The sequence below is a fragment of the Bufo bufo genome, chromosome 5, assembly GCF_905171765.1.
Source record: "Bufo bufo chromosome 5, aBufBuf1.1, whole genome shotgun sequence".
NCBI lineage: Eukaryota > Metazoa > Chordata > Amphibia > Anura > Bufonidae > Bufo > Bufo bufo.
The window spans coordinates 167,899,220-167,915,922 of record NC_053393.1 but is presented as its reverse complement, the minus strand read 5'-3'; the positions used below and the strand labels follow the sequence as shown (position 1 = coordinate 167,915,922).

Sequence of the window (16,703 nt, the reverse complement as noted above, 5' to 3'; positions counted from 1 at the left end):
GTATTCAAACTGCAATTCTTATTTTGGCCACCAGATGGCAGACCAACATAATAAATGAACAATAGACAGTAAGAAAGTCATTTTAAAAATACATGATTGTTCAAAATTAAAAAATTAAAAATTTTAAAATATATTTTTTTAGGCTCATATATGAGCTTGAAAATCATTACAAAAAATTTATAAAAAATAAAATAAAAATATAAAAATAAAATTTAAAATATAAAAGTTTAAATCCCCCTTTGGCCTCATGCACACGGCCGTGTTCCGCAGCCGAGAGCGGTCCGTGGTAACCCGGCCGGGATTCCTTCTGACAGCAGGAGCGCACTGGTATAGATCATACGAGTGTATCACTGTACAGCAGCGGCGGCATGAAGCGCACGGCGTCATAGCAACCAATGACGCCGTGCGCTCCTGCTGTCAGAAGGAATCCCGGCCGGGTTACCATGGACCGCTCTCGGCCGCGGAACACGGCCGTGTGCATGAGGCCTTTCCGTGTAATAAAAAAATAAATACCTAAATAACAAAAAATATAAAGAACATGGGTATCACCACGACTGAAAATGCCTGTACTATTAAAATATTAAAATATTTTTCCAATATGGCATAATGGAAAAAAGGGTCAAAATGGCCAATTTGCCATTTTTTCATTTCTTCTCTTACCACACAAAATGTCATAAAATGTGATCAAAAAGTCACACACACTCCAAAAGGGTATCAATAAAAACTACAAATTGTCCCACAAAAAATGATCCCCCAAACTGCTCAGTAAATATAACTATAAAAAAAGTTATGGGGTCAGTTTAATTATTTTTTTTTACACTATTTAGACATAACAAACCCATGCATATGGGGTATTGTTGTAATTGTACTGACCAGTGAAGGAAGGGCATGGGTCAGTTTTGCCACAAACGAAACAGCGTGGGAACAAAACCTGTAAAATAGTGGATGAATTGTGTTTTTTTACAGTTCCACCCCATTTGGAATTTGTTTACCGCTTCCCACTACATTGTATGCCACAATTAATAGTGGCATTAGAAAGTGCAACTTGTCCTGCAAAAAAAAAAAGCCATCATACAGCTATGTGAACAGAAATATTAAAAAGTTATGTCTCAAGGAAGATAGGGGGAAAAAAATGAAAACGGAAAAACCTCCGGTAGTGAAGTGAAGGGGTTAAAGGAATACTTTAAAGTATTACTAAAGTGCTGTACACAGTATTACATGCCACGTACTAGTATACTGCCGTTAGTAGTTCAGCACTGACTTCTTTCTTTGTGAAGTCCTTGTCTTCTCCATAGCTCTTGGTCCCAAACATGAATGCTAATGGAGGGTCATGTAGCTCGAGGCACTCATCAGCAGTTCCTGTAAAAAACCACACACACTGTACTTGGGAAACTAGCACGTTTAGGACCAGAGCGCCATGTTTAACGCTGGAGAACACTGTATTAATAAGTGGTTGGTGGCCATGGCACGTTACAAAGAAAGAAGAACTACTACCTGGCCATATACAGAGTTTATTTTGGTATCCTAGCACTGTATGGGGAGATTCAATCAGAGTCATTTTTTCCAACACTTTGTGATTCTTTTTTCCCCCCAGAACACATAGATCCCTCACTTTTCCTTGACAATAGAGACCACTGACTGTAGTTGTGAACACATCACCATTCATGTTCTCACCTGTATATTTTTTCTGGAAGTCTCTCATACATAAAGAAAAACAGGATGACTGACAATTTGTTAACATAACCCATTTTTGTATCTCAGTTGTCATCTGTTGGTTGGGTTTCTGTCTTTTTTTGTCAGTCTAAAAAGCGCAGCACGTTGCAGTTCTGATACCTTCAGATCCTATTTCCTATTATTGAAACAGATGAGAAACTAATAGAATCTGACAGCTATGTGTCCGTCTTTTGTGTTGCTTGGGATAAACACAGATGAAATGGAGGTTGTTCAAATTCCAGTAGCCAATGTCTTATTGCCTGGCTACTTAAAGAATCATATTAGGGCTGGGGGTGATCTAGCTGGGCCTTAAAGCTTGTATCATCTTGTCAACCTCTAGATTACATGATGTCAGTGGGTACCAAAATGTATTCATTTATTAATAAATGGTATCATTTATTTTACCATCTGCTCAGTTCAGTTATGCAATGCAAGTTGGACACATACTGTGTGTCTGGCTATAGAATTTGTCCATGCTGGAGATACGTGTGTAGAATATAATATGTGGGGTAACTGGTTATATTACACTATTGGCATATAAGATACTCCCTGCCCATTATTGGTGCATTGCCAGTATTTATTGACTTGCACCAGCGTTGACGTGTCATGTGACCTCTGTAGCAGTGATTTATTGACACCAAGGGCTCATGGGCACTTTAGACTTCATTAGCATATTTACTAAAAGCCCTTTTTTTTCTGTGAAATGTGTCACCGATCAGGGGGAGAAGGTATCCATCGATTGGCATCGTGCCTAGTTTAATACTAATTATCCTAGTGACTGATTCCCTTTAGGCCCCTTTGACACGAGCGAGTATTCCGCGCGGATGCGATGCGGGAGGTGAACGCATTGCACCCGCACTGAATACCGACCCATTCATTTCTACGGGGCTGTTCACATGAGTGGTGATTTTCACGCATCACTTGTGCGTTGCGTGAAAATCGCAGCATGCTCCTCTTTGTGCGTTTTTCACGTAACACAGGCCCCATAGAAATGAATGGGGTTGCGTGAAAATCGCAAGCAAGTGCGGATGCGGTGCGATTTTCACGCACGGTTTCTAGGAGACGATCGGGATGGAGACCCGATCATTATTATTTTCCCTTATAACATGGTTATAAGGGAAAATTATAGCATTCTGAATACAGAATGCATAGTAAAACATCGCTGGAGGGGTTAAAAATAAAAAAAAAATTTATCTCACCTTAGTCCACTTGATCGCGGCCCGGCATCTCTTTCTGTCTCCTTTGCTGAACAGGACCTGTGGTGAGCATTCATTACAGGTAAAGGACCTGTGGTGACGTCACTCCGATCATCACATGATCTTTTACCATGGTGATGGATCATGTGATGACCGGAATGACGTCACCAAAGGTCCTGTTGCTGCACAGAGATCAGATGAAGACAGAAGGAGATGCCGGGCATCGCGATCAAGTGGACTAAGGTGAGTTAAATTATTATTATTATTATTATTTTAACCCCTCCAGCGCTGTTTTACTATGCAGTCTGTATTCAGAATGCTATTATTTTCCCTTATAACCATGTTATAAGGGAAAATAATACAATCTACAGAACACCGATCCCAAGCCCGAACTTCTGTGAAGAAGTTCGGATTTGGGTACCAAACACGCGCGATTTTTCTCACGCGAGTGCAAAACGCATTACAATGTTTTGCACTCGTGCGGTAAAATCGCGGGTGTTCCCGCAACGCACCCGCACATTTTCCCACAACGCCCGTGGGAAAGAGGCCTTAAGGGAATACTTCCACTATTTTATATTATTTACCACTTGTCATGTGATTTATTTCACCACTATCTTGCTGGAAAGTGGAATTTCCAGACTCCGGGTTACAAGGCTGCAGTTAGTTCCGTGGAAGTAAGTTCATGCTGTTTGAAATTTTCTACGTTTATTCTGTCTCGCAGCGCAGATGAAGGCGTTCCTCTCATCGTGACCCCAGGTGAAGCAGGGTGTTTGTGTGGTATCATACGGCATGAAGCGCTGCACGCTGGTTAGCCGTTTGAAAGATTTGTATCTGAAAGTGAAATTTCTGCTAGAAGTTCCATGATGCGTTGACCTAGTTTAGCATTTGTACTGCATTATCTGGGGAATCGAGTTAAAAGAGCAAATCTACTTTGTTGTCAGGGAGTTGTCATGCAGGATTCTCTATGTTTTCATGCGTGTAACATCATTTAATACTAACTGACTCAAGGCTATAAAATACACTTTCTTTTAACCGTTTTGAAATAGGATTTAGGCTACGTCTACACGACGACATTTGTGACAGATAGGGCACAACTACACTGCAACATTTGTTACACTAATGTCGCGCAACTATTTTTATAATGGCAGTCTATGGTGTCGCACTGCAACATGCTGCGACTGCGATGCAACAGTCGCAGAAAAATCCATCTCGAATGGACTGTTGCGTCGCAGTCGCAGCATGTTGCAGTGCGACACCATAGACTGCCATTATAAAAATTGCCGCGCGACATTAGTGCAACAAAATGTCGCGCCACAAATGTCGTCGTGTAGACGTAGCCTTAGGGGCTTCACAACTGCTTTGAAAGTGTTTCCTGATCTACTGGATGAAATGAATTTATATCAGGCGTGCACAACCCACGGACTGCAAAGCCACGGTTTGTGGCCCCCCCCTCCTGCTGGACAGAAACAAAGCTGATTGTGCGATCATCTGTATTTCTGTCCGAAGCACCGCACGGCCCTGGATTTCAGCTCCTGCACTCTAGCAGGAGCAGGTTGGGCCCCCAGCTGTCAGGGGCAGCTGGGGACCCAAGGAGAAGACAGCAGCAGTTTATTACTAGGTGCATAGCGGTCAATGAGCGCTATGCAGTGAGATTTGATCCGGCATTCACATGACATGGGTATCTCTGCCCAGACCCTGATCAGCCCTGCCTTGTTCAGTGCCCCAACAGGAGGCTGGTTCCCCTCTAAGAAAAAAAAGGGAATATATTACAAAATAAGAAAAAATAAATAAAACACCAACCAAAACCGTTGCCGTTATCACCCCATTCAGGTAAAACTCTACGTATTATATAACAAAACGAATGACACAAAATAGGGAACTAATTTTTATAATTTATCCTGGTGTCAGTTTAAAAAAAAAAAGTTGCTGCTAGGTCCAGCTGCCTCGCTTGGGGTCCTCACTGTCAGCATCCAGTCATTAGCTCTCTTGCATTATGTGACCAGTTGACATGACGCCAGGAGAGTAGGTCACCGCTGCAGCCAGTGATTGAAGCAGAGGTCGATAGCAGGGGACCTGAGCGAGGCAGCTGAGGCTGGAGAGCAAGATATGCTTCCCTTTTCAGTTCAGCCCTGGATTGCCAAAAACTCCCCAAAAGGTGGCCGACCACATTGAAAGCATGTTCACATGTGGTGGACATGCTGCAGAGTTGCTGCCATCATATTGGATGAAATGTTAAGAAATCTCATTCACATCCTAAAAAAAAATTTGACCTGTAGTGTGGATTTGAAGCAAAAACCCAACTATATAATGACATTTTGGTGGTTTCTTGACCCCCCCTACCTGGTGACTTTTAACCCTTAGGATACCGGAGGTTTTTCAGTTTTTGCGTTATAATTTTTCTTCCCGATCTTCCTTGATACCATTTTGGAGTGTGTGTGACTTTTTATTAAATTTTTTAGGCCCTGAACAGATCTCACAAACGGAAAGCCAAAACGCGAGTGTGAATGTAGACTAAGGCCCCTTTCAGACGGGCAAGTTTTCCACGCGGATGCGATGCGTGAGGTGAACGCATTGCACCTGCACTGAATCCGGACCCATTTATTTCTATGGGGCTGTGCACATGAGCAGTGATTTTCACGCATCACTTGTGCGTTGCGTGAAAATCGCAGCATGCTCTATATTTTGCATTTTTCACGCAACGCAGGCCCCAAAAAAGTGAATGGGGCTGCGTGAAAATCACAAGCATCCGCAAGCAAGTGCGGATGCGGTGCAATTTTCACGCATGGTTGCTAGGTGACGATCGGGATGGGGACCTGATCTTTATTATTTTCCCTTATAACATGGTTATAAGGGAAAATAATAGCATTCTTAATACAGAATGCTTAGTAAAATCTCCATTGAGGGGTTAAAAATAACTCGCCTCATCCACTTGGTCGCATAGCGGATCTCCTCTTCTTTCTTCAGGACCTGGCTAAAGGACCTTTGACCATCACCATGGTGATGGACCATGTGATTGGTCATGTGATGAGCGCAGTAACGTCATCAAAGGTCCTTTTCCTCCCAGTTCCTGAAAGAAGAAGAAAGAAGACAAGCCGGGCTGCGCGAACAAGTGGATGAGGTGAGTTTAATTATTATTATTATTATTATATATATTTTTTTTTTTACTTATTTTTATTGGATTCAAGACAAATATCAAGAGGAGCATACATCACTTCCACAAAGAGATGCAAAACAATTGTCATATGATACAGCATCCATTGTCAATATGTCCTGAACAATTTTTTTTATATATTTTTTTAGCTTCCTTAATGACATACAGATTCCCTCTCCAACCCCCCAACATCCGTAATTGCCATCTGATAGATATAACAATGATTTGTAGTATTTTTATTTATTCCACATTGAGGTGTCAGCGACTCACTCTAAGTATCTCGTATTTGTAGCTTTCCCAATGTGCCCTTTAATTGGGCTTCTAGGTACCATTTTGTGTGCTGGAATGGAGACATTAACTCTCTGATTTCCCCCTCCGATAGAGTCATTTCAATATACTTCCTCCATTTTTTTATGAACTTGGCTGTCGACTGCTCTTTGTGTCGTTCTAGCTCCAGTCTCTCCATGTATAACATTTGCCTCATGGTCCCGATTACCTCATCCCATGTGGGGATATCTTTTATTATTTTTTTTAACCCCTCCATCCCTAATTTACTTAGCATTCTGTATCAAGAATGCTATTATTTTCCCTTATACCCATGTTATAAGGGAAAATAATAAAATCTACACAACACTGATCCCAAACCCGAACTTCTGTGAAGAAGTCCGGGTTCGGGTCTGGGTACCAAACATGACGATTTTTCTCACGCGCGTGCAAAACGTATTAAAAGGCTTTGCACTTGCGCGGAAAAATTGCGCATGTTCACGCAACACCCCCGCATCTTTTCCCGCAACGCCCGTGTGAACCCAGCCTAAGAGAAGCAATGAAAAAATGGCAAATTGCCCATTTTGACCCTTTTTTCCGTTACGCCATTCACCAGATCGGAAAAATATATATGTTTTTTGTCATTTAGGTATTTATTTTTTATTATACGGAAAGGGGGTGATTTAAACTTTTAATTTGTTAAGTAAAAAATGTTTTTTTTTTTACTTTTTTGTAATTATTTTGAAGTTCGTATTTGAGTGTACAAAATCATTTCTTACCTTGGCCTGCCACCTGGTGGCCCAAATAAGAATTGCAACTTTAATGCCCTCAACTTCTTCAATGAGGCTGAGCGTATTGAAACCAATTACCGACATCCTCATTGACCTCAGAGGATGACGGTAAGAAGCTAGGAAGCACGAGCTTCTGGGTTTTTGACCCTTTAGATGCCGTGATCTCACTTGATCACGGCATCTAAAGGCTTTAATTACTGTGATTTGCATTATTGCCGGTTGTGGTAATTAGGTAATTTGAAACAGCAGAGACCTGCCTGCCATGACGTCCGCTGCATGTGCGAGCTGGCGCCATGTTTGTATATCGCTCCAGCACCGTACTTGTACGGCGCTGGTAGCGAAAGAGTTAAGTGTGAGCGTATGGCTTTTTCAGTATTTTACGGTCTGTTTTTCACGGATCCATTGTTCAGTTTTTAGTTTCCGTTCCGTAGTTCCGCAAAAAATCTCCGTATGGTTTCCGTATGCGATCCGTTGTTTGTGGATCGCGAATAGAAACATAACATTTTTAATCATTAATTTAATGTACAGTAATGTATTTTAACAGCATACACATGGGCAAAGTGGGCAAAAAACAGATGACATACGGATGTGTTCCGTACGCATTCCGTATTTTTTGTGGACCCATTGACTTCAATGGAGCCACGGATCATTATTTGCGGGCAATAATAGGACAAGTTCTATCTTTCAGCAGAATGGAAATATGGAAACGGAATGCATACGGAGTACATTCTGTTTTTTTGCGTAACTATTGAAATGAATGGTTCCGCATACGGACCGCAAACAGAATCCGCGGAAACGGAAAAAAATAATGTTTGTGTGCAAGAGGCCTTATACTGCTATGTGGAAAGGAGGTGTATTGCCCACCTGACCTACTAGCAGTCTAACAAGCGTAACTGGCTAGTTGTAGCTTTAAACTCTGAAACCCTTAGGAACAGTACCATGTGCTTTTAGTGGACGGTTCACATACTTAGATATACTTGTAGAAAACACATGGAGAAGTTACACAGGAGCACAAAAAAGACTCCAAAGTGTTTGAGAACAAAGAGTCACTTAGTATATACAGTATGAGTAATACTTTAATTGGAACAGAGATTATATTAGATGTGAAATTATATCATAAGAAGCTGTATGTGAGGTGAGAATGGTTAATTTCACGTAGCTTTGTCTGAAATTATGTATGTTTTACATTTTTTTGTTAAATTATAAAATGTCTTTTTCTAAGGTGTCATCCAGCATAATAGATGAGCCGACTGAGTCCAAATGCATGATGAGGCCAAAAATGCCATAAGAAGCACTTGTGATTTGCAATGATAATTGCTATAATTACACCACTTATTCTGTTCTGATGGCCTTGTATGAAGGACAGAACCGTTCAATAACACTAGGAGTCTTGGGTTATTTTTAATGGCCCTGCTATATCCACAGGAAGACTTTAAAGAGTCACCGTCCCTTATGTAATTGTCAGCAGATAGCCACGATCTGTATTATTGAATAAGGTTTAATGACTTCTTGTGTTAAAAATACCTACGGAATAGGAATCTACGGAATCTGGAGTGCAGCACCAAACTCCTTACGTAGCTTTTTAACTTTTCGGTAGTAAATCTTCCAAATTGAGCCATGAGCTGATTCGTAAATTTTGGTAATTGTGGACAGATGGAATTTCATATGTCCGGTCTGTGTGTCACGAGGGTGTCAAGACCCACGCCTGACTCCGTTATACCCGGGGTCAGGAAGTCGCAGCGGTTGGCTGCGCGTTCTATGTAAGATAGGGCTGTTTCCTTATGGTAGCTTTCTGGGTTTGCTTTGCAACCCTTTTTGGCTCACTCAGGGATCCTTCTCCTCAGCTGTTCCTTGTCCAGCACTCCCAACCTCCTTATATTCCCCTCTCACACTTCTCTGGTTGCCAGATATAGAGCTTCCTACCTGGACTTCTGTTCTGACCCTCTGGAGCTGTGCTGCTGCGTTCTCTGGTAGTTGGTCCAGAACGCTACCCTCCGGATCCCTGTTGGACCTTTGTGGTCGCCCACCTGGGTGTATGTGTTTGTCTGTATTGTCTGTCCTCTCCCTGGTGTTTCCCTCTTAGTGTCAGTGGTGCAGACTAGCGATCCCACCGGCCCGTTCACTATCTAGGGCTCATTCTAGGGAAAGCCAGGGTTTAGGCACGTGATCGCCGCACGGGTGAGGAACCCGTCTAGGGACGTCAGGGCAGTCAGGTGCCAGCCGCAAGGTGAGTCAGGGGTCACCACCTTTCCCTCTCCCTTGGGCAGGACTTTCCCTTTTCCCTCCCTGTGTGTGACGCCGGTCATTACACTGTGATGGCTAACCTCCGGCACTCCAGCTGTGGCAAAACTACGACTCCTAAGATGCACACTGTTCTCAGAACTCCATAGAAATGAATGGAGCATGCTGGGAGTTGTAGTTTCACCTCAGCTGGAGTGCCGGAGGTTAGCCGTCACTGTGCTAGGTGTACTACCAACAGGGAGATCCAGTGCTGGTTGCTGAGTAGTTAATTTAGAGGACTGTTGCCATAACTTCCGTATGGTTGTGCGGGAAATATATCATGTCACATCTGATGCTAACAGCGGTTGCGGGCTGAAACACTTTGTATTCAATTACCCTGCTTTCTGCTATAGGAGAGGCGCTTTGATTGCATGCAATTGCAGCATTGGGCTATTGTTTGTTCAGCCCTGAGAGGTGTGTACAAAACACATAGCTCACTCGAGTGAAGGAAAATTGCCTACATTTTCCTCTTCCAAGTAACTGCAAATTTTAGACTTCCATCAAGCACCAAGAGTATTTTTTTTCTTTTGTAAGCATTGCTGACTCATTCTGTACCCAAGATTATTTCTATTTATTTTGGAAGTGTATGCCAGATGACAAAGGAGATGTGCAAGGCAGGCAAAGTACTTTATGTGTGTTTAAATTGAAAGTTTCAAACACCATATTGCCAGAAACCACTCCTTTATCTCGTTTAGGCAAATAAAGCAATACATGCCAATTTCTTTTTTGAAAAATATGTTGTTCATAATGCTGAGTTGTATATACATTGATGCAATTATTATGGTCTTCATCAGCACCAATAGGTAGAGGCTGGGGAGAGCAGCTTTTATTATCAGGAGCAGTGTGATTAAAAAGTTTTATTCTGCTAGATTCTGCTCTTGCAAGTGTCCAGGAGATGGTGCCTCACTGTTAAATGGTTTGTGCAGCCAGTACATATTGATGAACTATCCCTAGGATCTCCCAGGATAGGTCATCACTATCTGTTTGGTGGGGATCTGACTCCCTGCACCGCCGCCAATCAGCTGCTTGAGAGGAGGCAGCACTCATATGTACAACCCGTTTAGTTGCTTTCTGCATTGAGCTCCTTCACAGTCCCTCCCCTCTGCTCTGAGTAACAGCTGTGTCATCCAGCCACGAGACCACTACAGCTGTCTCTCAAATCAGCTGTCAGGAGGCTTAATGCAGTGAAGTCCGTCCCTGGGCACTTGAGAGAGCAGAATCGGACAGAATAAAGGTCATATTCACATTACTCCTGCAGAAGCGCCACAAAAGATCCATTTTATCCTTCTCTACCCTAGCACTGTCAGCAGTTTTGCACGATCAACTGCTGACAGACTCAATTTAAGTTAATAAATGAAACTTGGTAAAGAGAAAATAAAAAATTTGTGATTCCCTTAGATCCTGTGAAACGTTTATATTCAAAGCTTCAGCATTTGTGCCGCAGAACTTTTCTTCTTCCTGTTTCACGTAAAAGGATGACGTAACTGCCATATTTCAATGCTGTTGTCATCACAGGATTTTTATAGCTTTTTTTATCTAGCAAATTCCCTCTCTAGACACACACATCTATCTATCTATCTATCTATCTATCTATGTATCTATCGAATAACAAGATGGAAGGGTTGCAGTAATTCTGTTCTTATCCTTCTCTGCCCCATATTGAAATGACTAGGGTATTTAGCCGGCAAGGATATGCTTTGATAGCAATCCCACGGAACTCAATGTACTGAAACAAATAATGAAATGCATTTGTCTACAACACCACCAAACACAAACTATAGAGGGAAGGAAAAAGATGATATCAATTAACGGACAGAGATGGCACGGAAACCGTCTGTCTTTGCCAAAATCGCGTATTAGTTTATGCCTTACAATTTCAACAGAATGTTTGAGCCTATTTAAACAATTTTAGAGGTTGATTGATATATAAACTATAGTTTTGTTTCTTTTTGCAGAAACGGTCAAGAGGTCAAGTTCTCTTCGATAAAGTGTGTGAACATTTAAACCTTTTGGAAAAAGACTATTTTGGCCTAGTGTACAGAGACTTGGAAAATCAAAAGGTACGCATTTTTCTGATCAGATGGGATAGGAAAGATAAAAATGACTTCAATTACATGTCTGTACCAGCCTAGTAATAAAAGTAGCAGATACATTTTGTGACCATTTTTCAGTGCCCTGATTTATAAAATATGTCTCCTAGGCAATAACGTATAAAATGTCCCCAGACCATCTCTGATTATTGTACATTACATATAGTAATTATACTTGGTTTGTGGATGAGGTGTAATTATCAGGTATAATTAATTTGATTGCATGAAAGTACTGTAAGCATCATTATTAATGTCATTGTCTTATTAGTAATACATAGAAACCCTTTTATGCTGCAGTGCTTAGGCTTTGGTCACTTTGAATCCCTCTACCATTCCACATGTGAATAAGAAGTGCAAGCAGCATAACACCAAGATGGTGATTGACTGAAGTATGAGATAATAGGATATTTAGGACTACGACCCCAATGCTTTATTACTAGCAATGGCTTTGTTATATTATACTCTCAAACTATGTAGACTTTATATTGCATTCTCAAGCTGCACTGAACAAAAATATAAACGCAACACTTTCGGTTTTGCTCCCATTTTGCATGAGCTGAACTCAAAGATCTGAAACATTTTCTACAAGCACAAAAGACCCATTACTCTCAAATATTGTTCACAAATCTGTCTAAATCTGTGTTAGTGAGCACTTCTCCTCTGCCGAGATAATCCATCCCACCTCACAGGTGTGGCATATCAAGGTGCAGATTAGACAGCATGAATATTGCACAGGTGTGCCTTAGATTGCCCACAATAAAAGGACACTCTGAAATGTGCAGTTTGATCACACAGCACAATGACACAGATGTTGCAACGTTTGAGGGAGCGTGCAATTGGCATGCTGACTGCAGGAATGTCTACCGGAGCTATTGCCCGTGCAATGAATGTTCATTTCTCTACCATAAGCCGTCTCCAAAGGCGTTTCAGAGAATTTGAAAGTACATCCAACCGGCCTCACAACCACAGACCACGTGTAACCACACCAGCCCAGGACCTCCACATCCAGCATGTTCACCTCCATGATCTTCTGAGACCAGCCACCCGGACAGCTGCAGCAACAAACGGTTTGCATAACCAAAGAATTTCTGCACAAACTGTCAGAAACCATCTCAGGGAAGCTCATCTGCATGAGTCCCGGTTTTCACTGTTCAGGGCAGATGGCAGACAGCGTGTGTGGCGTTGTGTGGGTGAGCGGTTTGCTGACATCAACGTTGTGGATCGAGTGGCCCCATGGTGGCGATGGTGTTATGATATGGGCAGGTGTATGTTATGGAGAACAAACACAGGTGCATTTTATTGATGGCATTTTGAATGCACAGAGATACCGTGACGAGATCCTGAGGCCCATTGTTGTGCCATTCATCCACGACCATCACCTCATGTTGCAGCATGATAATGCACGGCCCCATATTGCAAGGATCTGTACACAATTCCTGGAAGCTGAAAACATCCCAGTTCTTGCATGGCCAGCATACTCACCGGACATGTCACCCATTGAGCATGTTTGGGATGCTCTGGATCAGTGTATACGACAGTGTGTTCCAGTTCCTGCCAATATTCTGCAACTTCGCACAGCTATTGAAGAGGAGTGGACCAACATTCCACAGGCCACAATCAACAACCTGATCAACGCAATGCGACGGAGATGTGTTGCACTGCCTGAGGCAAATTGTGGCCACACCAGATACGGACTGGTTTTCTGACCCCCCCTTCCCCCCAGTAAGGCAAAACTGTGCACATTTCAGAGTGGCCTTTTATTGTGGGCAGTCTAAGGCTACTTTCACACTGCCGTTTCTGAGTCCGCCTGTGAGATCCGTTTCAAGGCTCTCACAAGCTGCCCCAAACGGATCAGTTTAGCCCCAATGCATTTTGAATGGATGCGGATCCGTTCAGAATGCATCAGTTTGGCACCGCTCTGGAGGTGGACACCAAAACAATGCTTGCAGCGTTTTGGTGTCCGCCTGGCGGTGCGGAGCTAAATGGATCCGTCCTGACTTACAATGTAAGTCAATGGGGACGGATCCGTTTACATTGACACAATATTAATGCAATTGTAAACGGATCCGTCCCCCATTGACTTTCAATGTTAAGTCAGACGGATCCGTTTGACTTACACTTAGACTTAGGCCCCTTTCACACGGGCGAGTATTCCGCGCGGATGCGATGCGTGAGTTGAACGCATTGCACCCGCACTGAATACCTACCCATTCATTTCTTTGAGGCTCTTCACATGAGCGGTGATTTTCACGCATCACTTGTGCGTTGCGTGAAAATCGCAGCATGCTCTATATTCTGCGTTTTTCACGCAACGCAGGCCCCATAGAAGTGAATGGGGTTGCGTGAAAATCGCAAGCAAGTGCGGATGCGGTGCGATTTTCACGCATGGTTGCTAGGAGACGATCCACTTGATCCACTTACTTAGTCCACTTGATCCACTCCCTTAGTCCACTTGATCGCGATGCCCGGCATCTCCTTCTGTCTCCTTTACTGAACAGGACCTGTGGTGAGCATTCATTACAGGTCAAGGACCTGTGGTGATGTCACTCCGGTCATCACATGATCCATCACATGATCTTTTACCATGGTGATGAATCATGTGATGACCGGAGTGACGTCACCACAGGTCCTTGACCTGTAATGAATGCTCACCACAGGTCCTGTTCAGTAAAGGAGACAGAAGGAGATGCCGGGCATCGCGATCAAGTGGACTAAGGTGAATTAATTATTATTTATTTTTTTAACCCCTTCAGCGCTATTTTACTATGCATTCTGTATTCAGAATGCTATTATTTTCCCTTATAACTATGTTATAAGGGGAAATAATACAATCTACAGAACACCTAACCCAAGCCTGAACTTCTGTGAAGAAGTTCGGGTTTGGGTACCAAACATGCGCGATTTTTCTCACGCGAGTGCAAAACACATTACAATGTTTTGCACTCGCGCGGAAAAATCGCGGGTGTTCCCGTAACGCACCCGCACATTTTCCCGCAACGCCCGTGTGAACCCAGCCTTAGACTTTTTTTGGACTAAGTATGCAGACTGATCCGTACTGAACGGATACCAGCGTTTGTATTTATAGGTGCGGATCCGTCTGTGTAGATACCAGACGGATCCGCACCTAACGCAGGTGTGAAAGTAGCCTAAGGCACACCTGTGCAATATTCATGCTGTCTAATCAGCACCTTGATATGCCACACCTGTGAGGTGGGATGGATTATCTTGGCAAAGGAGAAGTAGTCACTAAGGCTCTATTTACACGTCCGCGGTGTGTTGCGGACCCGCAAATTGCAGGTCCGCAACTAACCAGCCCGGCACCCCTATAGAAATGCCTATTCTTGTCCGCAAGCTGCGGACAAGAATAGGACATGTTCTATCTTTTGCGGAGCTGCGGACTCGAAGATCGGGGCCGCGCTCCGCAATTGCGGATGCAGACAGCACACTGTGTGCTGTCCGCATCCATTCCGTCCCCATAGAGAATGAATGGGTCCGCACCCGTTCCGCAAAATTGCGGAACGGATGCGGACCCATTTTGCGGACGTGTGAATGGAGCCTAACACAGATTTAGACAGATTTGTGAACAATATTTGAGAGTAATGGGTCTATTGTGTATGTAGAAAATGTTTCAGATCTTTGAGTTCTGCTCATTCAAAATGGGAGCAAAACCGAAAGTGTTGGGTTTATATTTTTGTTCAGTGTATATAGACCTTTACTTTTAAAAACTGGTGTCACTTGACAAATTTGCCGAGCAGTGGAGATGGTTAATATGGTTTACTCTGTAACTATGCAGGATGCTTGGTGTTTATCAGCATTTCATAACTGGATATTTGTAATATAAGATTATAAATGTTAACTTACATTTTACGTTTAGATTATTAATCATAAAAATCCAGTTCAGACATCATAGCTTTTATCATATTATTACACACATCAGGCTTGCATCACTATTTTACAGGAGATTGGGATAATATATGACATTCGACAGATACAGTTGGCATAAATGTACTGCCTTTGCACAGTTGAATCTATTTTTATGATTAATTTCACCTAGTATTTCACCTAGTAAGAAGACATTTGTAAGCTGAATTGAGGTTTGCGTCTTAATGGGATAACAGCCATAAATGTTGACTACGCTCTGATGTTGTATAGAAAGTTGTATAGGAAGTTCTGGTGATTACTACAAATTCTCTAATAGATTCTCTAAACTGACAAGCCTGATGTCCTGGTGTTTCATGGAAAGGGTTACTTTCGTTAATCCATTAATCCCCTACTATGTGTGTGTATGTATGTGTGTATATATATATATATATATATATATACAGTACAGACCAAAAGTTTGGACACACCTTCTCATTCAAAGAGTTTTCTTTTATTTTCATGACTATGAAAATTGTAGATTCACACTGAAGGCATCAAAACTATGAATTAACACATGTGGAATTATATACATAACAAACAAGTGTGAAACAACTGAAAATATGTCATATTCTAGGTTCTTCAAAGTAGCCACCTTTTGCTTTGATTACTGCTTTGCACACTCTTGGCATTCTCTTGATGAGCTTCAAGAGGTAGTCCCCTGAAATGGTTTTCAATTCACAGGTGTGCCCTGTCAGGTTTAATAAGTGGGATTTCTTGCCTTATAAATGGGGTTGGGACCATCAGTTGCGTTGAGGAGAAGTCAGGTGGATACACAGCTGATAGTCCTACTGAATAGACTGTTAGAACTTGTATTACGGCAAGAAAAAAGCAGCTAAGTAAAGAAAAACGAGTGGCCATCATTACTTTAAGAAATGAAGGTCAGTCAGTCAGCCGAAAAATTGGGCAAACTTTGAAAGTAAGGGCTATTTGAACATGAAGGAGAGTGATGGGGTGCTGCGCCAGATGACCTGGCCTCCACAGTCACCGGACCTGAACCCAATTGAGATGGTTTGGGGTGAGCTGGACCGCAGAGTGAAGGCAAAAGGGCCAACAAGTGCTAAGCATCTCTGGGAACTCCTTTAAGACTGTTGGAAGACCATTACAGGTGACTACCTCTTGAAGCTCATCAAGAGAATGCCAAGAGTGTACAAAGCAGTAATCAAAGCAAAAGGTGGCTACTTTGAAGAACCTAGAATATGACATATTTTCAGTTGTTTCACACTTGTTTGTTATGTATATATTTCCACATGTGTTAATTCATAGTTTTGATGCCTTCATAGTCATGAAAATAAAGAAA

The 16,703-nt window shown here is 42.4% G+C and overlaps 1 protein-coding gene across 21 annotated transcripts in view; it reads left to right on the top strand.

The window, feature by feature from the left end:
* EPB41L3 (erythrocyte membrane protein band 4.1 like 3) overlaps nt 1–16,703 on the top strand; it is a 342,189-nt gene that overhangs the window by 228,439 nt on the left and 97,047 nt on the right. For all 21 annotated transcript variants that reach the window (XM_040433765.1, XM_040433753.1, XM_040433752.1 and 18 more), the window contains one exon: nt 11,351–11,455. In XM_040433765.1, the coding sequence (XP_040289699.1) occupies nt 11,351–11,455 (105 nt within the window). The remainder of the gene's footprint in view (nt 1–11,350; nt 11,456–16,703) is intronic.